The 26,544-nt window shown below is 39.6% G+C and overlaps 2 protein-coding genes across 8 annotated transcripts in view; one reads left to right on the forward strand and one right to left on the reverse strand.

Annotated features, from left to right (window-relative positions):
* Positions 1-12,174, forward strand: part of MYO7A (myosin VIIA) — a 91,920-nt gene extending 79,746 nt beyond the window's left edge. For 6 of the 7 annotated variants that reach the window (XM_074372712.1, XM_074372710.1, XM_074372713.1 and 3 more), the window contains one exon: positions 137-6,461. Coding sequence is in view for 5 of the 7 variants with exons in the window: in XM_074372713.1 (XP_074228814.1) it covers positions 137-226 (90 nt within the window). In the remaining 2 variants the exon portion in view is untranslated. Of the gene's footprint in view, positions 1-136; positions 6,462-7,609 lie in introns of those variants that run through there. The other variant, XR_012509755.1, reaches the window with a different exon arrangement.
* The window catches only part of LOC105083614 (glycerophosphodiester phosphodiesterase domain-containing protein 4), a 103,256-nt gene continuing 78,518 nt past the window's right edge, over positions 1,807-26,544 (reverse strand). Inside the window, exons 13-16 of the mRNA XM_074373089.1 lie at positions 14,597-14,744; positions 10,481-10,563; positions 9,664-9,716; positions 1,807-2,522 (exon numbers count right to left, since the gene is read on the reverse strand). Of these exons, the coding sequence (XP_074229190.1) occupies positions 2,359-2,522; positions 9,664-9,716; positions 10,481-10,563; positions 14,597-14,744 (448 nt within the window). The 3' untranslated portion in view covers positions 1,807-2,358. The remainder of the gene's footprint in view (positions 2,523-9,663; positions 9,717-10,480; positions 10,564-14,596; positions 14,745-26,544) is intronic.

The following is a 26,544-nucleotide window of genomic DNA, read 5'->3' on the forward strand; positions in this document are numbered from 1 at the left end:
GGGAGAGTGAGCCCAGAGCAGAGCAGGCTCTGCCTGTGTCCGGCTTCTGCCCTCTGTGGTTCCCTGGGAGCTGTGTTCTGGGGCTTAGTGGGCGGCCCTTCCCACTCTGTGCTGTTTACCTTCTTGCTGTTTCCAGGGCTACAAGATGGATGACCTCCTGACTTCCTATATTAGCCAGATGCTCACGGCCATGAGCAAACAACGGGGCTCCAGGAGTGGCAAGTGAACAGTGGGAAGGTGGCGCTGGCTCCAGGCCTGCTCTCTAGGCAGCAGCTGGCTCCCAACCATCAGCCACCTCTGCACCGGGGGAAGACCTGTGCCGTCCAGGCAGACTGACCACTGACCACACCAATGTGACCTCTGACCCTTCTTCCAGCAAGGCGGCCTTGCCGGGATGCAGAGCTCCCCTCCGTCCACCCTGGAAGCATCTGGTGGGTTCCAGTCCTGGCTTGCTGAGACCTTCCCAGTTGTAAGAGCCTGTGCTCCTTGGACGCCACTCTTATCTCAGACCAGCCCTACCATGTCATACTGGGAACAACCAAACCACCAAACCAAGAATACTCTGAAACCTGAGTCCAGAAACCTTTGCGGTAGGTGAGGGGCACAGACCAACTTTATACACTACAGTGTGGGTGCTAAGCCCCCGTTCGAGTCTCCCCTGATCACCTCAGAGCATAAGCACGTGCTTCACTTTCTGGTCCTATAGCATCTTTGCTGGGGGAAGGGGAGGGGCAGGGAGTATGTGGAAGCAGGGCAGGGGCCTGTGTGGGAGTAGCCTATATACCTGTGTGTGCAGGCTGGTCTGGGTTTGGGGGTTGAGGTGCCTGAGCCCGTGGTGTGCTAGAAAGCGGCTTCAGTAGGGACTGGCTGGGACTGGGGCAGGTCGGGGGGGAAATGCTGGACGTCAGCCTGGAAGGTGGAGACCTAAGTGTGGATGCGCTGGAGAGCTAGAGGGGGAACTGTGTGACCAGGCGGGAACAACCAAGTTTGGACATGACCTGGGCAGGTCTAGGGGTGAGGGCTTCAGACAGGGAAGGTGTGATTTGGTGGGGGGGACATCCTTCTGGGCTAAGGCTGGGATGAGTGCCTAGAGAAGTGATGGGAGAATCCCCCTGAGGTGGGCGTGTTTGTGATCTGCCCCCAAGGTTCCCTCGACCTTCAGCAGAAATAGCCACGTCCCACTTGCCCTTCCACACTGAAGTGTCTGGGGTCACCTGCATCTAGGTGACAAAGCACTCCATGGGGACTGCTATTCCTATTTTCTCCAGATGCTGTGTGGGAGGGGAGGGGCCGGTTGTCGAAATGGAAGTCTCAAACCAGACAGCTCTGCTTTCTCGGGTGACAGGTTGTCTGAGGTAGCCCTGCCCCACCAGTGTTTACATTACTCCACAGTCAGCCCAGGATAAACTGGAGCCACACATCTGCCCCCACACATCGTCATACAGATGGAGATACTGAGGCCTGGAGGAGGAGTTTGAATAGGTAAAGGTCACATAGTAGAACTCAGTTCACTGCTTCTAACATTAGACTCCCAGACAGACGTTCTAAGCTCTAGTTTCCCTTCAAGGCCAAAGGCTACTGGGTGGTCATGGGATTATGCCCATCATCCCCCCTGGGGATTCAGCCAATGACAAGCTATCAGGAAGCACTGCACACTGGAGGACAGAATGTGTGCGTTGGGTAAGATCTTTGCCCCTGACTCACTCATGCCCATGCCACCTCTCATTCTGACTCAGGATGGCATCACTTTGGCACTCATCCCCTAGTGAGTGACCACAGAGGGATCCAAAAAGTGTATCATTTACCTTCTGGGTTCCTGAGAGGTCTCCTTTATTTACATGCTGATGTTCACCACAGCCACTCCTGTAACGGGGAACATCATGAAGGGTAAGGATGAGACAAATCCCGTGACATGGAGTGTAACCAGTTCCAACTCCAAGACCACGACTATTTTTCCTTTGCTGTTCCCCTTGAGATAAAAGGCTAGACCAGAAAGGTTTTCCTGAGAGCTTCCATGGCTCTTCTGCATGCCTTTCCTGACCACTTTCTACCATCAGGTCACCCTGGGGCACAAAGAGGAAAAAGGGGAGAAATTGTCTAATTCTTCTTGGAAGACAGCCCAAAGGGGGAAAGCAACATGCTGGATGTGGTTTAAAAAAAAAATCATAAAAGAGGATTATTGGGAGAATTCAAAAGTGGAAGGCTTTGGGGATTGTTTTGGGAAGGGGACCTTCATCGAGGGATCGTTAAATCATTCGTCTCCAATGTAGGCAATGCAGTTTGGAGGGTGGCCTCTCTTCTGGCTTCTGATGTGGGTGCTTGGGTGAGTTCAAAGGCCATCTTGGTGGACACTGGTTATCAAGGCATCAGTGGTTGGGTAGTTTCCTGGACTGGCTCTGGATTGATGGACTGAGAGCCTGGGAGTTCCCCTACACTCTTGGTTAAAGTCTCAGGGCTTTCCATAACATTCAAAGCTGCTTCATTCTCTGTGTTTTCCTTTTGGAGGCTTACACTTGGAGTTTCTGTGGGATAGAAAAGACAAAAACACAGATTGCGCCAGTGTCACTTCTCCAATCTCTGTGGTCATCTGGTAAAATCTTAGTCATCTTTAAAATGTTAGCCCCTCACTTACCATCTCAGGGTCTTTCCCCCTAGTTCTCTCCCTAGCCAGGCTTTGGGCAGACTCTGCGATGGTCCTCCAATCCATCACAATGCTGGAATTTGAGTCTATTGTGTGAGGTTCTAGCTCACCATGGAAGGCAGAAACTGACATTTACTTAAAGTTCATGCATTTCACAACCATTGCTTCCAAATCAGTTTGAACAGAAAAATGACTGTATCTTCCATTAGAATGGGAGCTTTTCAAGGACAGTGACTTTGTCTTGCTTGCCTCCACATACACAGTGCTCAGGAGTGTCTTGCCAGCCAGAAATTGCTGTAAACACAGTAATTGCTCAAAAAATGTTTTTTTTAAAGATAGAAAAAAAAGATGGAGACTTTTTTCTAGTAATGGAGCTAGGAAATGGACTCTTCTCAGAGACAAACTAAAAACTGGGTAATATACAAAACCAACAAAACATCTTAAAATTATCTAAGAGTTTACAATATGGTGAGGAACTGTGAAGCTGAAATCTAGAAGAAAGTGCGAATCCAAAGAAATCCAGAATTCAATTATTTTTGCCCCGAGTGTGACTTCACTCTTGAAGAAACAGTTCCACCCATGAGGTCCATTTTTTGTCAGCTTCACAGAAAGAAGGGGATTTTTATTGCACTTGAATTTGTAGGTCAATTCCATGACAGCCAGTATCTATAATACTAGGTTTTCTAATTCATGGATGTTGCTCCATTTACCTGGGTCTTCTTTCTCTCAGTAATCTTTTGTAGTTTTTCAGTGACCAATCATCTATCTTCTTTGCAAGGGCACCAATATTTCCCTACAATTCCTGCTTAAGCTTTTATGCTGTTGTAAATGATGGTATTTCAATTTAAGTTTCCAATTACTCATTGATAACATATAGACATACAATTGATTTTTTTGTTATTGACCTTATATCCTGAGGCACTGCTGAACTCCCTTACTAGTTCTAGTAGGTTTGTTGTCTGATTCCTTAGAATTTTTTAATGTAAATAATCTTTACTCCTCTTGTAATCACTCCTGCATATCAGGAATTTTGTTTCTTCCTTTATGTCTGTTACTTACTAAACTTGCTAGGATCTCCAGTACAATGCTGAATAGAAGTGGTGAGAGCAGGTATCCTTGCATTATTTCTGATTTTAGAGGGAAAATACTGTTTCACCATTAAAAATGATATTGGCTGGAGGTTGTCTGTAAATATCTTTCATCAGATTGAGGAAATTTCCTTCTATTCCTAGCTTACCCAGAGCTTTGATCATAAATAGGTGTTGATTTGTGTCAAATATGCTTTTTCTAACTTTATAACCTCCCATATTAACAAAATACTGATTTTCAGTGATATATTCATTTTGCACTGCTGAGACAAACCTCAGTAGCTCATGATGTTTTATCTTTTATATATACTAATGGATTCAATCTGCTGATAATTTGTTCAGGATTTTTATGTCCAAGTTCACGAATGATACTGATCTGTACATTTTGTTCTTGCACTGTCTTTGTCAGATTTTTATGAGATTATTGCTGGCCTCAAAGAATCAGCTAGGAAATGTTCCTGAGTTGGTATAAAATTGGTATTTCTTAAGTATTTCATTAACCAGTGAAACTCTCTGGGCCTGGACTTTTTCTTTGTGGTGAGATTTTTGATACACAGATTTGATTTTGATATATAATGGGGTCATTACAAACTTCTATTTCTTCTCTCAGTTCTGATGTTGCATATTTCAAGGAATTTGTCTATTTCATCTAAAATGTCAAATTTAATGGCTTAAAAATGTTCATAATTTTCCTTTTTATGTCTAGGATCTGGAGTGATAGTCCCTCTTTCATTAATCATTTATCATATTGGCAATCTCTCTTGCCCTCCTTCATCTTACTAAGAGTTTATCAATTGCAGTAATCTTTTCTAAGAATTAAGTTTTCACTTTTAAAATCTTCTCTTTTGTTTGTATCTTTTCTATCTCAATGTTCTGTCTTTTTCTAGATTGTTAAGGTAGAAAGTCAATATTAAACTAACCTTCCTTCTAACGGGTAAAGTTACAAATTCCCCTCTAAGTCCTGCTTTAAGCTGTACCCCACCAATTTTGCTGTTGTATATGCATTATCCTTTAAAATATTTTCCAAATTCCCTCATAATCAATGAAATGTTTAGAACTACATTAATTTCCAGCATCTAGAGGATTATCTCAGAGTTTTATTAATGTTTGTTTCTAATTTAATGTCTTTCAGGGTCACAAAACTAATTTTGGTCCTTTGAAATTTATTTATTGATGACATCTTTTACATATTCTCACTTTAGGCATCTCTAACTATTGTAGTTATTTTTACTACTTCTATTTTTAAATTTTCAGGTGATTCATCTACTACCTTTATTATATATTTACATTTTCCAGTGAGAATTTTATGCTTGTATGTTTCTTTATTATCAATTAGTGCCATTTCCTTTCGGCTTAAAGAAGTCCCTTTAACATTTCTTGTAAAGCTCGTTTAGTAATGAACTCTTCTAGCTTTTGTTTATCCAGGAACCTCTGGATCTGTCCTTCAATACTGAATGGTAGGTAACCTTGCTGGCTAGAAAGTTCTTGGTTGGAAGTTTTTTCCTTTCAGCACCTTGAATTTATCATGCCTGTCCCTTTTGGCCTGTAAAGTTTCTGCTAAAAAATATCTTCTGATAGCCTTGTGGGGGTTTCCTTTGTATGTAACAAGCTGATTTTTGCTTGCTCCTTTTAGGATTCTCTCTTTATCCTTAACTTACTATTTTAATTGTAATGTGTCTTAGTATGTGTCCTTTAGGGTTATTTGGAACTCTCCGGGCTTCCTGGATCTGGATGTCTGTGTTTCTCCTCAAATTAGGGAAGTTTTCAGCCACTATTTCTTCAATTTATTCTTTAGCCCTTTCTCTCTCTCTCTCCTTCTGGGATCCCTATAATGCCAGTGCTATTACATTATGAGACCCTTGGAACAACATTGAGTGTATAGTCCCTTTTTAAAATTTTTTTCATTTGGCTGCTCTGAGTTCCAGTGTTTTGTCTTCCAGCTCACTGATGTATTCTTCTACCTCATCCAGTCTGCTGTTGAACCCCTCTAATATATTTTTTCAGTTCATTTATAATTTGTTTGGTACTTTCTTGTATTTTCTTTCTGTTGAAGTTCTGTGTTCATCTATTTTTCTCCTGAGTTCAGTAAGCATATTTATGACCATTACTTTTAACTCCTTATCAGGTAGATTGTGTATGTGTCACTTAGTTCTTTTTCTAAGGTTTGGTTTTGTTCTTTTGATTGGAGCATATTCCTGTCTCCTCTTTTTGCCAAATTCTCTGTGTCTACATATCAGGTAAATCAGCTATCTTGTCCAGATTTGTTTTATGGCTTGTCACGTGGTCCATTTTGGGCAAATATGCAATGTACATTTGAAAATGTTCGTATTCTGCAGTTGTTATTTTATGTCAATTAGGTCAAGTTGGCTGAAAGTGTTCAGACTTCTATATCCTGATTTCTCCCAGCTTTTGTTTAATGTGTTTTGAATCTTTATTAAGCATATAATTATAGTGCCTTCCTGATATAGTGACCGTTTCATCATTATGAAATCTGTTTCCAATAATGCTGCATGGTTTGAAGTTTATTTTTTCAGATATTTCTTATGCTTGTTTGCATGGCATTATTTTCTCCTTTCACTTTTAATTTGTGTTTCTGTATTTTAAGTATATCTTTTGTAGACAGCACATGGTTGGGTCTTGTTTCTTCCTCTCCAGTCTTGACAGTCTCAACTTTTGTTTTGAGTATATGGTCCATTTACGTTTAATTAATAAAATGGTTGAATTTATGACTACCATGTTTCCACTTGTTTTCTAGTTGTTTTTTTGTTATTTTGTTACCTTTGTGCTCTTTTTTTTTTTTCTGAATCCATCTGCTTTCAAGAGATATTTCTTCAAAGCCAGCAGGAGAATAAGATGTCACGTTGTGAGAAAGCCATAAGGATAGGATCTGAAGGCAGTCTCTAGGATCTCAGAGCAAAACTCCACCAAGAGTCAGTCGTTAAGAAAACACGGATGACTTCAGTCGTGCAATTGTATGGAACTACATTCAGCCAATAACCAGTGAGCTTGGAAAAGGACTCGAAAGTCTCAGACGAGACTGGAGCCCAGACCAGCACCTTGAGTTTAGCATGATGAGACTACGCAGAGGACCCCTGGCCCAAATTGTGAGATGATACTCTCATATTGTTTTGAGCTGCTGGGTTTATGGTAAATTTTGCACAGAAATTAAATAGGCTAAAAATAAACAGTCTTGGTAACCTATGGAATAGTATGAAACTACCTAGCATCTATATAATTTGAATTCCAGAAAGAGGGTAGCAGCAGAAAAATATCTGGAAAATACAGACTGAACATTTATACTCTGCTCTAAGAAGTTCAGCAACCCTAAGCAGACACACACACTCTCCCATCTAGACTAAGGTAAGCCATAATCAAATTACTGAAAACTGGTAATAAAAAGAACAATGATTAAAAAAAGGAATATTTCTTTTTAGAAGACTTCATAAGAAACTTCTTAGAACATTCTAGAGCTTAGTGTTCAAGCCTCCAGTTTCCCCAACCTGCATGAATCTGGACTGTGGTCTTGGCTCCTTCCAGTCTTCCTTGTTCCTTCCCTGATTCTAAAGTTGGTCCCACCTCTTCCTGGAGGTACTCAAATGGTCTTTCTATACATTTACTTAGATCAGGCAAAACTCGTTTATGTAAGTGGGCAACTGAAACCTCTTAAAAACAGGAAAGACTCTAAATTTGTTTTCTTCTCATCTTCTTATCATCATTTCAAGATGGTGGGAAGCTGTTAAGTAAAGTAAACTGAGTACTTTTTGCAAGGTATTATAGCTACTTCCTTCGACCAAATTTAAACAGCACTTTGAGCTTTAAAACTTTAAAACTTTTCTCCCATCCGTGCTTTCCTCACCATTTCCATATTCTTTTCTATTAGGGTCTGAACTGTGTGCTGCACCAATTCATATGTTGAAACCCTAACCACCTCAATATCCGACTAATTTAGGAGGTAAGGCCTTTAAAGACATGATTAAAATGAGGCAATTCTGGTGAGTCCTGATCCAATCTGAGCAAAGAGAATTTTGACAGAGGACACGGGGGGGGGGGGGGGTGCACAGAAGAGAGGCTGTGTGAGGACCCAGCAACAAAGTGACTATCTGGAAGCCAAGGAGAGAGGCCTCAGAAGAAACCAAAGCTGCTGACACATTGACCTTGGGACCTCTAGCCTCCAGAACTGTGAGAAACAGAGTCCGTGGTATTTTGTTATGGCAGCCTTAGCTTACTAATATCACTACTGCAAATCATTAAGGGCGGTGGAACAAGGCTTCAGACCTCTTCCATCCAGGGGAGAGACCTTCTTAAAATCCATGTAACTCAGAGCTACTTGAGATCTCTCTATACCTTAAGAATCTTGGGTAAGCTTAGTTTAAACCCTCGGTTTTATAGTATGAAAGACCACTGCTCTTCACACTTCTGATTTTCATGGTCCCTATGGATCCATTCCTGCAACTAAGTACTGTATGAGTTTAACCCTCCACCAGCTGGTACAGGGTATCTCATGATCTTTACCACTGTCCACAAGAAATTAAATTAATTCATGATTCCAACTTTACTTGAGGCTCCAAGAGCTACGGGAGGAAACTGTATCATGTACTGCACAGTCCTCTGCCTCCTAAGTGGTTTTCCCTTTGACACTGTACTGGGTGCTCAAACCAGAAACTCACTGTGTGATTATCCCCACAACCTCCTGAAAAATAAGCTCTGGCTTGGCCTCCCTTACTGGGCCCATCTCAATTCCTCAGCTCCTGAGTTATTCTAGTAAGTTATTCTTCAATTCCATCCTTTCACACAGTTGTCTAAGCATACTGCTCCCTTACTTGAAACTCATTTGCATCTCCTGGTTGCTTACATGCAGAGCCTAGGCTCTAGTCCAGCAGTCCAGGACCTGTGCAGTTCCCTCCCTCCACCTTCCAGCACACATCACCCACAACAGAAGCCCAGTAAGGCACATTCAGCCCTGCTGGGCATGGCAGCTTCTCTGTCCTGGACCTCAGTGCCTGGACCAACGGTCAGCTGCTATTCCTCTGCCTGCTTCCTCACTGCTCTCTGTGCACCAGCCCTCTTTTCTCTGGGGCCACCCTCCATAGACAGCTTTCTGTTATTAAATCTCTCTCAGAGTGCCTGGCACAAAGTGGTGCTCAGTAACTGTGTGATGAATGAATGTATCAACAAGTCAACAAATAACCAAGCTCGAAACCTTCCAAGGAGTCTCACTGCTTTAGAGGAAAAAGTCTAAAACGAAGCCTCTACTCAGCCATAAAAAAAAAGAATAAACTAAGTCATTTGCAGCAAGATGGATGGACCTGGAGATTGTCAAACTAAGTAAGCCAGCAAGAGAAAGAAAAATACTGTATTACTTAAGAGGAATCTTAAGTTCATTTGTGTCTCTTTTTTTTTTTTACAAAGCAGAAATAGCCTCACAGGCACAAAAAATGAACTTATGGTTACCAGACAGGAAAGGGAGAGAGGGATAAATTAGGAATCTGGGATTAAGAGATACAAACTACTACATATAAAATAGATAAACAATAAAGTCCTACTGTACAGCACAGGGAACTATATTCAATATCTTATAATAACCTATAATGAAAAAGAATATGAAAAGGAATATATATGTGTACAGATACAACTGAATCACTATACTGTACACCAGAAATTAACACAATACTGCAAACTCACTATACTTCAATAAAAAATGACATCCTTTGGAAAAAAAAAACAAATATAAAAAAACCCAAAGTGAAGTCTGATGTCAAAGGGCTCCCCCCAGAGTCTGTGCCCAGCTTATTTGTCCCATCTTTTCCTGGTCCCCATCTCCTGACTTCAAACTCCTTTTGCTCTTGTCAGAAACTTTCGTTAAAGGCAGGCCCTGTATCCTGGAAGCAACAGGTGGGGATGAAGAGATGGGAGTGGGACAGGCCTCTGACTTACCTGTGTAACTGCTGATACCTTTGAGGATTTTTTCACTTTGGCTCTCTCTCCACCTGAAAAGAAGCACACTATCCATGAGCCTAATAGACCTCTTCCAAAAAAAAAAGGCAATAATTCAGCCAATGGCCAGAAAAGAACATTACCCAAATTCTCCCTTAAGTATCGGGGGTTGTACTTTCCCCCTTTAAAGGATAAGTCAAATCAAGAAATGATGGACATGATAAGGTCTAAACAACCATGGTCTCTTCTAGCTAAAATTCTTCACCAGATGTTCCCTCTCCCACCTTGCAATTTTGTAGCATTTGCCTTCAAGAATTCCCAACTGTCATTTTCATGGACAGAGTTAAAAAAAAAAAACAAAAAACGTGGACTAGAAAGAGGCAGTGACTTTCCCAGGGTCATCCAGCAATCAAGGGCAAAGCCAGGACTAAAACCCAGGTTTCCTGGATGGTGAACTTGCTCTTTACACAGAACCCTGCTATGTGGAAGGCAGAAGATGGAGGCACTTGTTCTGAACAACCTTCAACCCCTGCCCTCCCCTAAATAATCCACAGAAATCTGTAGTAACAGACTTTGATCAAGCTTTAGTGAGAGTCCTTCTTCGAATATGGTCTCAGGTTGAGGGGGTAGAAGGGGTGAGGAGCTGCAGGCAGCATGAGAAGAAATGAGAGATTCAGATGATAAAACCCTGTCTCCTTGAGGATTTGCCATGTGGGATTACAGGGAGAATGGAACTGTTTTTTCTCTAATCTCTGTTAAGAACCATTTACATTTTTATTTTAGGAAAAATTATTTAAAATTACAAATATATGCTTACCAATGAAAATAAAATACAGCAAAAATGAAAATTGCAGAAACAACATCCATAAGAATCCACATGAACATATAGAAACTTGGTGTCTGCAGAACGGAAAACAAACCATAGTTATAGGACTTTAGAGCTGGAAGGGATTCTAGGTCATGTGGGCCAAGTCCCTTGCTTGGCTGCCAGGGATGGAGCAGGGGCAGATCAGGCAGAGGAACCTTGATTGGTGGGGTTGGTCTCACACACAGAGAACACCTACCGGTATCCTATCACCCCTTACCTGTGCAGAGGGCTCTACAAGGGATCAGACACTTCACACCCTTCATCTCCCTGGACCCTCAAGACAGATCTCTGGGCGGGAGTCCCAGAGATGTCACATAGCAAGTCTATTCTGGACAGGACTACAGCCCGTTTCCTGACTTTCCATGCTCTGTGTTTTCATGGATGGCTTCCCAAACCTGGCTATGCATCCAGATCTACCTGAGCAGCTTTCAGTAATGCAGGCTCCTGGGTCTCACTACAAACTCTGGAATTAGAATTTCTGCATTTTTAACAAGCTCCCCAGGAATGAGCAACTCAGCTGTGAACCAGCATTTAGGAATCACAGTCCTAAATCATCATGCTTCAAATAAGTATGTTGAAATTATAATTCTTAATTAACAGGCCCACTTCTCCAGGCTCCTTGCCTGAATCACCCATTTCACAGAGCTCCCTCTTCTAGGTTCTCTTGTATGACTTCCATATGTCCTGGTCTAATCCTCCCTTTCTACCTTCATTGTTTCCCCTCCAATACTACTTGATGGTCCAGGTCTGGCATTTTCATTCTTTCTTATCCACCCAATCCCAGGGTCTTTCTTTAGACTGATTAATAATGATAACAGCAGCAGCAACACTACTGACAATCAGGATAATGATGATAACAACAACTAACATCAGTGAGCACTACAGGAGCTAAGGCAGTGTTCCAAGCACTTTATGGGTATTTTCACAGCCAATCCTCACTACAGCTCTACTAGGCAGGTACCAACCTGCACTAAACTGAGGCTCGTAATCCCCTCTGGGAGCCTTACTGACCGATGCCTTGGCCTGCTCCCGGGTGCCCACCAGGTGAGCTGTACAGTCACCAAGAATCAGTTGTTCTTGCTCCCCAAATGGCCTGGAACAGTTGTACCTGTTGTTATAATTGTGCAGTGCAACTAAGTGCTACTTAAGTCTCTAAATTCTGAGTAGAAAACATCTGGCATTTTCAAGGAAACTAAGTCAATGCCTTGACAAACTTGATGAGGTCAGAATAGGTCATTAAAAAATAAACTGCAGTTGCATTAGGTGCAAGGGAAACACTGAGATACTGGGATTGGTGAGTTGTAAAAATCTGGGTGGATTCTTCATTCTTCTAATGACTATAACTTCTTCCTGTGCTTTAAGGAAACAAAACTTAGAAACAGACAGAGAATACAGACTTGTGGTTACCGGGGGGTGGAGGGTGGGAAGGGATAGCCTGGGATTTCAAAATTGTAGAATAGATAAACAAGATTACACTGTATAGCACAGGGAAATATACACAAAATTTTATGATAACTCTCAGAGAAAAAAATGTGACAATGAGTGTGTATATGTCCATGAATGACTGAAAAATTGTGCTGAACACTGGAATTTGACACATTGTAAAATGATTATAAATCAATAAAAAATGTTAAAAAAAAAAACTTAGAAATCATAGATGATTCATTTGGAAGTATACAGAAGTAAGAGAATACACAATTCAATCATTTGAAATACCTTCCAAGGAAAGACTTTGAGTGTATATCAAAAGGTAAATGAATATTTTAAATTAAAATGTGTGAGGTATGTGTGTGGTAGATTGTTTACAAAAATGACCACAATACTCCTCCCAAATTGCAGGCCTATACGTAATGTGATTTTGCTGTTCCTCTTCATCAAGAGGTAAATCTGTTTCTCCACTGCGATACCTTGAATCTGGACTTGACCGTAATATTTTCTTTGGCAAGTGGAACATTAGCAAACATCACAATGGGAGATCCTTGAAAAGGCATGTGCACTGGGCTTGACCTCTCTTGCTGTGGGGAACCCAATGCCACCAGGGGAACATGCTCATGCTGGCCTCCTAGGGGATGAATGACCATGAAGAGAAACCACAATCATCCCAGGTAAGACCCTAGACATAAGAATGAGGCCATCCTAGACCACTTAGTCCAGCCAAGCTGGCTCGGATTAGAGAAACTACTCAGCCATCATACACAAAATGACAAAGAAATATTTGTTAGTTTTAAGACTAAATATTAGGTAGTTTTTTTTTTTTCAACTACTGAAATGCTAATAGACTGCATATCATTTATTTCATGATTCTTCTTTTAACTTTTCCAATTAAGAGACCACTAAGCAGACCTAATGGTGCTGGGTAAAAATGCTTCTATTGTACTATTTTTATCCCCAATTTACAAATTAACAAACTGAGGCCCAGACAAGTTAACTAACATCTCCAAGTTCACACGATAAGTGGTAGAGCCAAGATTTAAATTTGCGAATTCTACCTCAGACCGTGGGCTGCCTAGAAAAGCCCTTAAGACAGTGGCCTCACCTCCCTGAACAGTGACGCTAGGTCCTTTAAAAAAGCCCAGGCCAGGTATTGAAGGAAATCTTTTACCTACTCCTTTTATACTCTTTGAATTTTCAATCACCTGAATTTATTATCAATTCAAATGTTTTCAATTCAAGTATTAAAATGAAAAGTTTTACTTAATCAAGTTTAATATACCCAAAGGGAAGATTATGAGACATTACTGATTTAGGGGGATAGGATTATGGAGGGGTGTCTTGCATTATAATTTATACGTTTTGGTAATAACTGAATTTTATATAATGAACAAGTTTACTTTGCAAACAATTTTAAAAACCAAAAAAACTTAGCGATGTATACAGTATACACATGAAAGGGGACAGTATGGGGACAGACAAATGGAGAGGCTTCACCTATACCAAGAGACCTACCATCCAAGGTTTCCTTGAGAGTCAACTGCAGAAAGCTGCCCAAGCCACCAAGAAAGGAGGGGTAAGCAATTTTACACTGCCACCAGAGGGCCTCAAGGTAGTACTGGCCCTAAGATATTGTGCCCTTGGCCCTCATCCCCCTTTTTCCTGCTCCTGACCCTGATCAAGTCAGAAACAAGGGCTAGAGAGGCTGGAGGTACAGAGAAGGCAACCTGAAAAGTTTAGGTTCTCGTTTAGGTTTGTCTGCCTAAAGCTTTAATTTTTAAGGCAGTTTAGAGTTTGGGTTATTAGTTTGGACTAGACACTTAGATGCTGAATTGAGGTGACTAAACTATACTTTAAAAAATTATCTAAGAGTGACTAGAAAAGTTATGGGATCTGAGTGACATTTCATTCAGGGGCAGGGAAAGACCCAGGTCAGAGAGCAGTTTAAAGAGTCAGTGGAGAGAAATTAAGCTGTTTTCTGTTGTAGGCTACTGTGTGCCTCTCAGTCCACCTACTCCACACTGGTAAGACAGGCTGTGTAGCAGTTAACTGGTTAGCTGGGGCTCTCTTCAAGATAATAAGCGATGGGATTTAGCGGGGACTGTAACCCAGGTCTTCAGGTCCCCAAGCCTCCGGCCAGAAGCAGTTGCAGGACAGAAGGGGAAATCAAGCCTGGGGGCTGGACTCTCTCTCCTTTTCAAAAGCATTTTGCTCAGGACACACAGTTTTCACTTTGGATTCAAGTACACTTGGTTTTCTCCCCACACCTGGTGCCTCTGTCATTGCTGCCATGCCTCCAGGAAGGTGGGACCACAGGAACAGAACTCTGGAGTCAGACCTCAGTCTGAATCTTGTGATGATGTGTGAGGATCTTTATAGCTTCAAGCTCAGATTCCACATTGAGATAATAATAGTGACTAACTCAGAGGGTTAAATTACATAATGTATGAAAGGCACACTGTGAGGATTCAATAAACAGCAAGTATTATACCAGTATTAATTTCTCCCTGAAATCACAGATTCTGTGTGCCACATCTCTAATATCACATAAGTTTCTGCTCTTAAGTAGCTCCCTTGGGAGAGAAATGTCCTATTGCACCAGACTTGGAAGAACAATTTGAACAACCAGCTCACCATGAAGAAGTAAGGGTGATTTATCTGATTCAGGACCTGAATGTTGTCTGTGGTCACTGACTGAATCCTGGAGCACCAGGCCAGTGAGAAGAGCCAAGGTTCGTTAACGATGTATATGTTGATGTTGATGTTCGCTGCTTTATATTCTCTGGGAAGAAAAAGAACCCATAGAGGGGTTAGACTTAATCTCATATTCATCATCTAAAAGGGAAACAGCCACCATATTTGTGAAAGGCTGTTGCTTCAATCACCAGAAGCTAGTATTATTATAACTTTGGCTTATCACTTCATGTTTTCTACATAATTTAAGAAACTATTTGCATTTAAAAGAATTATTAGTTTATATTTTGGGGCACATATTGCATAAATATGTAATGTTCTGACATCAACAACCAAAAGGGAAAGGAATGAAGCTGTCTAGGAGCAGAGTTATTGCATATTATTGAATTTAAGCTGGTATAAATTCAATCACAGTGTCATAACTTTTGAATGGTAAATGTAACTCCTATGGTAATCACAAAGAAATCAGATATAGAATATATACAAAAAGAAATGAGAAAAGGATTTAAATGTTTCACTATAAGAAACAACTAAACACAAAAGAAGATGAATGAAATAAGGGACGAAAAAGCTGTAAATATAGAAATAACAAAGTAAAATAACAGATGTGAGAGACAAAATAACAAATATTTACCAAGTAACAACATGACAATAATCCCCCCTTATTACTAATTATTTTCAGTGTAAATAGATTAAACTCTCCAATCAAAAGCCAGAGACTGGCAGAATGGATAAAAACAGATAACTCAACTTTATGCTGTTTATGAGAGACTCATTTTAAATCCAAATTAACACACAGATTGGAAGTGAAAGGATAGAAAAGTTATTCCACACAAATAGTAACCAAAAAGAGAAGGGGTGGCTATACTAATATCAAACAAAATAGGCATTACATAAATCTTTAAAAATTTACAAGTGACAAAGGAGATTATGTATTAATAAAAGTTTCAATATAGCAAGAAGATACGATAATTATAAACATGTGCCTAAAGACAGACCAGGAAAATTTACAAATACTGACAGAACTGAAGCTGTAAAATAATAGTTGGAGATTTTAATATCCTACTCAACAATGAAGAGAACAACTGGAAGATAAGTAGGGAAATGGGACTTAATCAGCACAAGAAACTAACTGTATCTAACACATACACAGAACACTCAGCCCAACAGTATGCACGTTTTTCTCAAGTGTACATATGACAATTCCCAGGATAGACTATATGTTAGGCCACAAATTAAGTCTCAATAGATTTAAAAAGATAGATATCATACAAAGTATTCTATCCAACCACAACAAGATAAAGTTTTAGAAGTCAATAATAGAAGGAAAACTGGAAAAATTCACATATTTGTGGAACTTAAACAACATACTTTCAAGCAACCAATGGATCAAAAAAGAAATCACAAGGGAAATGAGAAAATACCTCTATGTGAATGAAAACAAAAACACCAAAACTCACGGGATGCAACAAAAGTGCTAGGGGGAAATGCATAGCTATATATTTAAAAATCAAGAGAGACCTCAAAACAACAACTTAATGAACTAGAAGAAGAAGAACAAACTGACCCAACATAGCAAAAGGAAGAAAATAAAACAGATTAGAGCAGACATAAACAAAGAACAGAAAACCAGAGAAAAATCAAAGAAACCAAAAGTTAGTTATCTGAAAATATCAATAAAATTGGTAAGCTTTTAGCTAGATGTACTAATTTAAAAAAGAAAAAAGACTCAAATTTCTTTCTGTTTTTTTTGGTCAAATTTCTGAAATGAGAAATGAAAGTGGGCACATTATTACCAATTTAACAGAAATAAAAGGATTATAAGGAAGAACTATGAGCAACTGTATCCCAAAAAATTGGATAACCTGATGAAATGGACAAATTCCTAGAAACAAGAAACCTACCAAGACTAAATCAAAAAGAATTAGAAAATGTGAATAGACCTATAATGAACAGGAAGACTGAATCATTAACAAAACTCTTCAAAAAAAAAAAGAGAGAATTCCTGGACCCAATAACTTTACTGGTGAATTTCATCAAATATTCCTAGAAGAACTAATACCAATCCATTAGGATGGCTATATCAAAAAACCAGAAATCAATAAGGATGTGTTAACACGGAGAAATTGGAACATTTGTGGCCTGTTTTTACAGCTGCTGTGGAAAACAATATGGTGGTTCCTCAAAAAATTAAAAATGGAATTACCACATAATCCATCAAATGCACTTCCTAGTATGTACCCAAAAGAACTGAAATGAGGATGTTGAAGAGATATTTGTATACCATGTTCATGGCAGTACTATTCACAATAAAATGTGGAAGCAACACAGGGGTCCATCGTCCAATGAATGGATAAGCAAATTGTGGTACATACATACAGTGGGTTTTTATTCAGCCTTAAAAAAGAATGAAATTCTGCAATGGATGGATTCAACATAGATGAACCTTGAGGACTTCATCACAAGTGTAATAAGTCAGTTGCAAAAGGACAAATACCATATGATTCCACTTACATGAATCAAAATCACAAAGATAGAAAGTAGAGTGGTGGTTGCCAGAGTCTGGGGGAAGAGAACTAATGGTGGTCCATTGTTTAACGAGGATAGAATTTGAGTTTACATGATGGAAAAAGTCAGGTAGATGGACAGTAGCAATTGCTGCATGATGTAATGAATGTATATTAAAACCACAAAGTTGTATACATAAAAATTATTGCAAAAGTAAATTTTATGTGTATTTTAACATAATTAAAACATTTTTAAAGAGAGGGAAATCTGAATAAAATACGAACTCTTGGTTAAACAATTATGTTCAGACATGTAGACCAATGGAATAGAATAGAGAGCCCAGAAATGAACCCACAAACTTTTGGTCAAACAGTAATTATAAGAAAGCCAATGTAGCAATCTTAATAAAAGTAATCTTTAGATGAGAATTATAACCAGACACAATGGCTATTTCATAATGAAAGGGTAGATTTATCAAGAAGACCTAACAATTCTAAAAGCAAATGCACCTAACAAAAGTGTTTAAAATACAAGAAGCCAAACAACCACAACAATAACAACAATAAACAGAGCTAAAGGGAGAAATACGCAATCATAGTTGGAGATAATAACACCCCCTTCTCCATAAATGACAGATGAGGCATAAGCCCTTAATTTGTCTTTGACTTGGGAGGTTGCTCCCAGAAAAAAATAAGGCAGAAGACCTGGTCTAATCTCATTTTCAACATGATGGCTGTATCTTTGCTAAAAAGAATAATAATATGTATTAGGAAGAGAGGCCTTATATATAGAACGTGTTCTAAAAGGATGTTCCTGGTTGAGTATTTCTTTATTACATATTTTGTAAATAAATATAAAATGTGGATTTATAAGGTATGGGTCCCTGGAGAAGCTCACATAAGCTACACAATTCCCTGGGAGTATTAAATAGAGATGTTTATAATTCAAATGCAAATAACCCTGCAAAAACTCACTTGTAGGCCTTATCTCCTACTGTGGGCCATAGAGTATGTGTCCAATAAAGGAAACCACATGCAAAGCTGAAATCCATGTCTCTGACCTCTCCTTGCTTTGTCTGATCCTCTTGACTGCCTGCTGTATTTTTAAAATTAACAATAAAGCTTCACAGTAGTAAGTTTTCTGATGTGTGTGAGTGACTTGCAACGTAATGCTATGTGTTCATTCAGTAGAAAAAGTAGAGGAAAATTAAGTATAAAAAGTTTAAAAAGACTGTCAACCAATCTAAATTAACTGATATTTATAGAATACCACACCCAACAAGTGAAGAGAGCATATCATTTTTAGGTGGACAGGGGAAGTTCACCAAGATAAATGATGTAGTGGGTCATAAGACAAGTTTAAATACATTTAAAGTATTGAAATCATACAGAATTGTTCTCTGGTTACAATGAATTTGAATCAGAAGTCAGTAACATGAAGGACAGATGGAAAGTCCTCATAATTTAAAAAAGTTAGCAACACACTTCTAAGTAATTCATGAGTCAAATGGGAAATAAGAAAAACTTAAATATTTTGAACTGGATAACAAGACAATATATCTAAATTATTTATGGAATGCAATTAAAGTAATGCTTGAAGAGAAATTTATTGCTTTAAATGTTCATGTTAGAAAAGAAGACCTAGAATCAATCACCTAATTTTCTACCTAAAGAACCTAATAAGAGACTGCTGAGAAGATGGCAGAGCAGAAGGACGCTCGTAGCTCACCCTCTCCCTCTTGGTGCACAAATGCACCAAGACTCACATCCACAGACCCACTCAGCCAACCAGAGCACCTGCGGAACTCCGAAAGAACATCACCTTCTTCAAAAGATAAAGACGCCAAAAATCTGATAGGAGAAAAGGGAAAAAGAAAGAACAAAAGGCAAAGCAGAGCAGGACGGGTCCCGCGGGGAGGGAGCAGCAAAGGAGGACTGGCGCTGGTTCGCTGGGTCTCCCCCTCTCCAACTGACAGGCCAGCGGGACAGAGGGGGAGCCTCCCAGGCTCGGATCTGTATAGAGCAGCCCTTGACCGACAGAACTAAAACGGGCACAGAGGGTCCCCGGGACACCCAGCCTGAGACGCGGGCAGGCAGCTGTGGGCAGGGCCAGGCTGCCAAGGCCGGGCGTAGGAGGGGGGCGGCTGCACGGAGGCAGCCCCAGGGGACTGCAGGGGGCTGCGCGCCGTGGCTGTGGGTGTACAGGGCAGAACAACCTGGGCCCTCCATAAAACAACATGTGCCCTGGGGGTAAGGGTGCATACCCCCATCTCTGAAAACCCACGGAAGGCTTTCTGGGGGAAGGGAGGCGGGGCTTAGGCACAGCCGCCATATCCTCCGGCGCTTAGCACCCAGGCGGGGGTGGGGCGGAACCTGCATCCCCACCGAAGGGCTTAGCAGCCTCAAAGGCCAGATGGAGACTTGTCTACAGCCCGAGGCAGATAGGATCCTTCCACCCTGGTCCCTCAGAGAACTTGCTTCACCAAGACAAACAAGGAGCTGGGTTTTGGCCAGGAGCAGGGGCAAGGCTATCCCTCGTTCTTCCCCAAACCCACCTGCGGAGCGCCTACCCCAGGCGGAGCGCGCAGCTGCACAGAGCAGCGGAGCTACCAGCGGCGCGGGAGAGGGAGGGCGGACCCCAGCCTTTCCGGCAGGAACACAGCCCCTGACCGCAGTGCTGGGAGGGGGCGCGACCCGCCCTCCTACCTGGCCAGTCTGCAACATCTGACTGTGGCATCGGGAGGGACAGTGACCCGGCTCAGCCGCCCACAGCAAAGGAGAGCTGCACCTGACCCAGTGTTGGGAGGAGGCGCGATCTGCTTGCCGACAGACACTGGGAGCAGCACAGAAGAGGGCGCCAATGGAGGGCCTCTGGAAACAGCAAGCTGAGCTTCCAAAACAGGACGAAGACAGAAAGACTTCACATTAAAAGCACACAGACTCCAGGAGAACACCGACACCGGGCCCCCGCCCCCCTTTTTAAATCTGTTTTTACCTGTTCTATTTTCTATTACCCTCTTAATTTTTACTTCTTAATTCATTTCTATTTCTCTTGGGTTTTGATGTCCTGTTATTGATTAGACACAGGTTTCAAATACATCTATTCATCTCCCCCCCCTTTTTTTTAAAGGTTTTAAAAGGACGTCTCAGCCTGATTGATTTTCTGCTTCACCTTGCTCTTCTATTATTCATTATACACTGTTTTCAAACCTTTTTTCTCCCTTCTTTCAAAATTCTTTCTCTCTCGCTCTTATTTTTTCTTTTTTTCCTAAGTCTTATTCCTAAATAGGCATTAGATAGATAAACTCCTTAAGGACCAAAATAGATAACTGATACTCCATAAACCACAATGCCAGAGAGGTATGAGCAAGATGAAGCAGAGAAACCATTCCCAATTAAAAGAACAAGAGAAATCCCCTGAAAGAAAGATCAATGAAATACATATCGATAGCCTACTAGATCAAGATTTCAAAAAAGGAGTGATCAAAGTGCTGAAGGAATTAAAAGAGATAGTGTTTAGAGATATATGTCAAAAATGAAACTGAAGCTATAAAGAAGAGCCAAGTAGAATGGGTAAACTCATTGACTGAGATGAGGAATGATCTAATAGCTGTGCAAAGCCGACTAGATAATGCAGAGGAACGAATTAGTGACCTAGAAGACAGGACAATAGAAAGCACCCAATCAGAGGAGCTACAAGAGAAACAAATAAAAAATAATGAAAATAGCATAAGGGAACTATGGGATAATATAAAGCATCCCAATCTTCGCATAATAGGGGTCCCAGAAGGGGAAGAAAGATCAAAGGGGATTGAAAAGGTTTTTGAAGAAATCATGACTGAAAACTTCCCAAACTTAAAGAAGGAATCAGATATCCAAGGACAGGAAGCTCAGAGGGTCCCAAACAGGAAGAACCCAAATAGACCCACACCAAGACATATCATAATCAAGACGGCCTGAGTCAAGGATAAAGAAATGATTCTAAAGGCAGCAAGAGAATAGCAAAGAGTAAGTTACAAGGGAACCCCCATAAGGCTCTCAGCTGATTTCTCTACACAAACACTACAGGCCAGAAGGGAGTGGCAAGATATATTCGAAGTCCTGAAAGAAAAAAAAGATGCAGCCTAGGATACTTTATCCAGCAAGGCTATCCTTTAGGATAGAAGGAGAAATAAAGAATTTCACAGACAAGAAAAAGCTTCAGGAGTTTAGCAACACTAAACGCATGCTAAAAGAAATATTGAAAGGTCTATTCTAAATAGAAAAGCAGCAGGATGCTACAGAAATGAGAAACTCACAACTGGAAAGGTGGTAACTCATGAATTACAAATAAAATAAACACGAAATTATAAAAGAAGACACACAAATCACTGAGAGTGGGAGAGGGAGGCAGGGAAATATAGAATATATTATTTTCTTTCTTTTTTAAATTTTTTTAATGGTAGGATGGGTTTGAGATCATGTTACTATCAGTTTAATAAAAACAGTTATAGTAATGGGCTAATAGATTTACGAAAAAGGGTAACCACAAGCCAAAAACTTACAAGGGAGTCACAAAAATTAAATAAAATCCATGATAATACAAAGGAAAATTACCAAACCACAAAAGGAAGAAGAAAGGAACAAAGAGGATATACCAATTCAACTGCAAAGATAAGTTCAAAATGGCAATAAACACACATCTATCATTAATTACTGTAAAGGTTAATGGACTAAATGCCCCAGTCAAAAGACACAGAGTGGCAGACTGGATAATAAAGCAAGAACCTTCAATATGCTGCATACAAAAGACCCACTTTAAGGAGAAGGACACATACAGATTGAGAGTGAAAGGATGGAAAAGGATATTCCATGCAAATGGAAAAGCCAAAAAAGCAGGTGTTGCAGTACTGATTTCAGACAAAATAGACTTTAAAACAGAGGCCATAAAGAAAGATAAAGAAGGACATTTTATAATGATTAAAGGAGTGATACAAGATAAGGATATTACACTCGTTAATATATACGCACCCAATATAGGAGGACCTAAGTAATTACTAACAGAGATAAAGAGGGATACTGATGGGAATACAATCATAGTTGGAGATTTTAACACTGCATTAACATCACTAGACAGATCTTCCAGACAGAAAATAAACAAGGCAACAAAGAAATTAAATAATACAATAGAAAAACTAGATTTGATGGATATTTTCAGAGCATTACACCCCCCAAAAATAGGATATACATTCTTTTCAAGTGCACATGGAACATTTTCCAGGATCGATCATGTACTTGGGCACAAAAGAAACCTCAACAATTTTAAGAAGATAGAAATTATCTCAAGAATCTTTACTGACCACAATGCCATGAAACTGGAAATCAACAACAGAGAAACAAAGGAGAAAAAAAGGAAAGCATGGAGATTAAACAATACGTTATTGAAAAAACAATGGGTCAATGAGGAAATCAAAGCTGAAATTAAAAAATACCTTGAGACAAATGACAATGAAAGCACAACCACTCAAAATCTATGGGACACAGCAAAGGCAGTGCTAAGAGGGAAGTTTATAGTGATACAGGCCTTCCTCAAAAAAGAAGAACAATCTCAAATAAACAATTTAACCCACCACCTGAATGAATTAGAAAAAGAAGAAGAAAAAGCCCCAAAAGGCAGCAGAAGGAAGAAAATAATAAAGATCAGGGAGGAAATAAATACAATAGAGATCAACAAGACCATAGAAAAAAATCAACCAAACCAAAAGCTGGTTTTTTGAAAAAGTAAATAAAATCGACAAACCTCTGGCAAAAGTCACAAAGAAGAAAAGAGAGAGAGCAGAAATTACCAAAATAAGAAAGGAAAATGGAGAAATTACAACAAATAAAATAGAAATATAGTATATCATATGAGAATATTATGAAAAACTATATGGAACCAAACTGGATAACCTAGAGGAGATGGACAAGTTTCTGGAAACATACTGTCCACCAAAACTGAATCAAGAAGAAACTGACCACTTGAACAATCCGATCACTAGAAAGGAAATAGAAATAGCAATTAAAAAGCTCCCTACAAATAAAAGTCCAGGACCGGACGTCTTCACCAGGGAATTCTACCAAACATACAAAGAAGAACTCATACCAGTCCTTCTCAAACTCTTCCAGAAGATTGAAAAAGAGGGAGTACTCCCAAACTCATTCTATGAAGCCATCATCACCCTGATAAAAAAAACCAGGCAAAGACACTACAAAAAAAGAGAATTATAAGCCAATATCACTGATGAACATAGATGCCAAAATCCTCACCAAAATATTAGCAAACAGAATCCAACAACACATAAAAAAGATTATACATCATGACCAAGTGGGGTTCATCCCAGGGACACAAGGGTGGTTCAACATACGCAACTCAATCACTGTAATACATCACATCAACAAGAGAAAGGACAAAAACCACATGATCATCTCAACTGATGCAGAAAAAGCATTTGATAAAATTCAACACCCATTTATGATAACTCTCGCCAAAGTGGGTATAGAGGGAACATATCTTGACATAATAAAAGCTATATATGACAAACCTACAGCCAGCATAGTACTCAATGGTGAAAAACTCAAAAGCTTCCCACTAAAATCTGGGGCAAGACAAGGATGCCCACTATCACCACTCCTATTCAACACAGTCCTGGAAGTCCTAGCCACAGCAATCAGGCAAGAGAGAGAAATCAAAGGGATCTAAATTGGAAAAGAAGAGGTAAAAGTGTCACTATATGCCGACATGTTACTATATATAGAAAACCCTAAAAGGTCCACACAAAAACTACCAGAGCTGATTGAAGAATTCAGCAAGGTAGCAGGTTACAAAATTAACGTTCAAAAATCAGTTGCATTTCTTTACACTAACGATGAATCAACAGAAGAAGAAAGTAAAGAAACAATCCCCTTTAAAATAGCACCCAAAGTAATAAAATACCTGGGAATAAATCTAACCAAGAGGGTGAAAGAATTATACACAGAAAACTATAAACCATTGATGAAGGAAATTAAAGAAGACTTTAAAAAATGGAAAGATATCCCATGCTCTTGGATTGGAAGAATCAGTATTGTTAAAATGGTCACACTGCCCAAGGCAATCTACAGATTTAATGCAATCCCTATCAAATTACCCAGGACATATTTCACAGAACTAGAACAAATCATAATAAAATTTATATGGAACCATCAAAGACCTAGAATCGCCAAAGCATTACTGAAGAAAAAGAAAGAGGCTGGAGGAATAACTCTCCCAGACTTCAGACAATACTATAGAGCTACAGTCATCAAGACAGCATGGTATTGGTAAAAAAAAAAAAAACAGACATACGGACCAATGGAACAGAATAGAGAGCCCAGAAATGAACCCACAAACTTTTGGTCCACTCATCTTCGACAAAGGAGGCAAGAATATACATTGGAATAAAGACAGTCTCTTCAGCAAATGGTGTTGGGAAAACTGGACAGCAGCATGTAAAGCAATGAAGCTAGAACACTCCCTTACACCATACACAAAAATAAACTCAAAATGGATCAAAGACTTAAACATAAGACAAGATACAATAAACCTCCTAGAGGAAAACATAGGCAAAACATTATCTGACATACATTTCAAAAATGTTCTCCTAGGACAGTCTACCCAAGCAATAGAAATAAAAGCAAGAATAAACAAATGGGACCTAATGAAACTTACAAGCTTCTGCACAGCAAAGGAAACCAGAAGTAAAACAAGAAGACAACCTATGGAATGAGAGAAAATTTTTGCAGATGAAACCAACAAAGGCTTGATCTCCAGAATATATAAACAGCTCATACGACTCAATAAGAAAAAAATAAACAACCCAATCCAAAAATGGGCAAAAGACCTAAACAAGCAATTCTCCATGGAAGACATACAAATGATCAAAAGGCACATGAAAAAATGCTCAATATCACTAATTATCAGAGAAATGCAAATCAAAACTACAATGAGGTATCACCTCACACCAGCCAGAATGGCCGTCATTCAAAAATCCACAAATGACAAATGCTGGAGAGGCTGTGGAGAAAGGGGAACCCTCCTACACTGCTGATGGGAATGCAGTTTGGTGCAGCTACTATGGAAAACAGTGTGGAGATCCCTCAAAAGACTAGGAATAGACTTACCGTATGACCCAGGAATCCCACTCCTGGGCTTGTATCCAGAAGGAACCCTACTTCAGGATGACACCTGCACCCCAATGTTCATAGCAGCACTATTTACAATAGCCAAAACATGGAAACAGCCTAAATGTCCATCAACAGGTGACTGGATAAAGAAGAGGTGGTATATTTTATACAATGGAATACTACTCAGCCATAAAAACCAACAACGTAACGCCATTTGCAGCAACATGGATGCTCCTAGAGAATGTCATTCTAAGTGAAGTAAGCCAGAAAGAGAAAGAAAAATACCATATGAGATCGCTCATATGTGCAATCTAAAAAACAAAAACAAAAACAAAGTGTAAATACAGAACAGAAATAGACTCATAGAGAATACAGACTTGTGATTGCCAGGGGGGCGGAGGGTGGGAAGGGATAGACTGGGATTTCAAAATTGTAGAATAGATAAACAAGATTATACTGTATAGCACAGGGAAATATACACAAAATCTTATGGTAGCTCACAGAGGAAAAAAATATGACAATGAGTGTGTACATATGTCCATGTATGACTGAAAAATTGTGCTGAACACTGGAATTTGACATAAAATTGTAAAATGATTATAAATCCATAAAAAATGTTAAAAAAAAAAGAACCTAATAAAAGAGCTAATTAAACCTAAAGGAAATAGAAGAAAATAATAAATATAATAGCAGTAAGCCAGAAAGAGAAAGAAAAATACCATATGATATCGCTCACATGTGGAATCTTAAAAAAGAACATAGATACAAAACAGAAACAGACTCACAGATATAGAATACAAACTTGTGGTTGCCAAGGGGGCGGAGGGTGGGAAGGGACAGACTGGGATCTCAAAATTTGTAGATAATGACAGACGTATGCAGAATAGATAAACAAGATTATACTGTATAGCACAGCGAAATATATACAAGATCTTGTGGTAGCTCACAGAGAAAAAAATGTGACAATGAATATATGTATGTTCATGTATAACTGAAAAATTGTGCTCTACACTGCAATTTGACACAACATTGTAAAATGACTATAACTCAATAAAAAAAAGTTAAAAAAATTGCAATCAGTGAGATAGGAAAGCAGATGTGCAACAGAATAAAGATAACAAAGCCAAAATTTGGTGTTTTGGAATGGTTAATAAAATTCATAAACCTCTAGCACGACCGACCAAGAAAAAGAGGGAAAATAAAAATTTTCAGTACCATAAC

This window comes from Camelus bactrianus, chromosome 10 (assembly GCF_048773025.1).
Source record: "Camelus bactrianus isolate YW-2024 breed Bactrian camel chromosome 10, ASM4877302v1, whole genome shotgun sequence".
In the NCBI taxonomy this organism is placed as follows: domain Eukaryota; kingdom Metazoa; phylum Chordata; class Mammalia; order Artiodactyla; family Camelidae; genus Camelus; species Camelus bactrianus.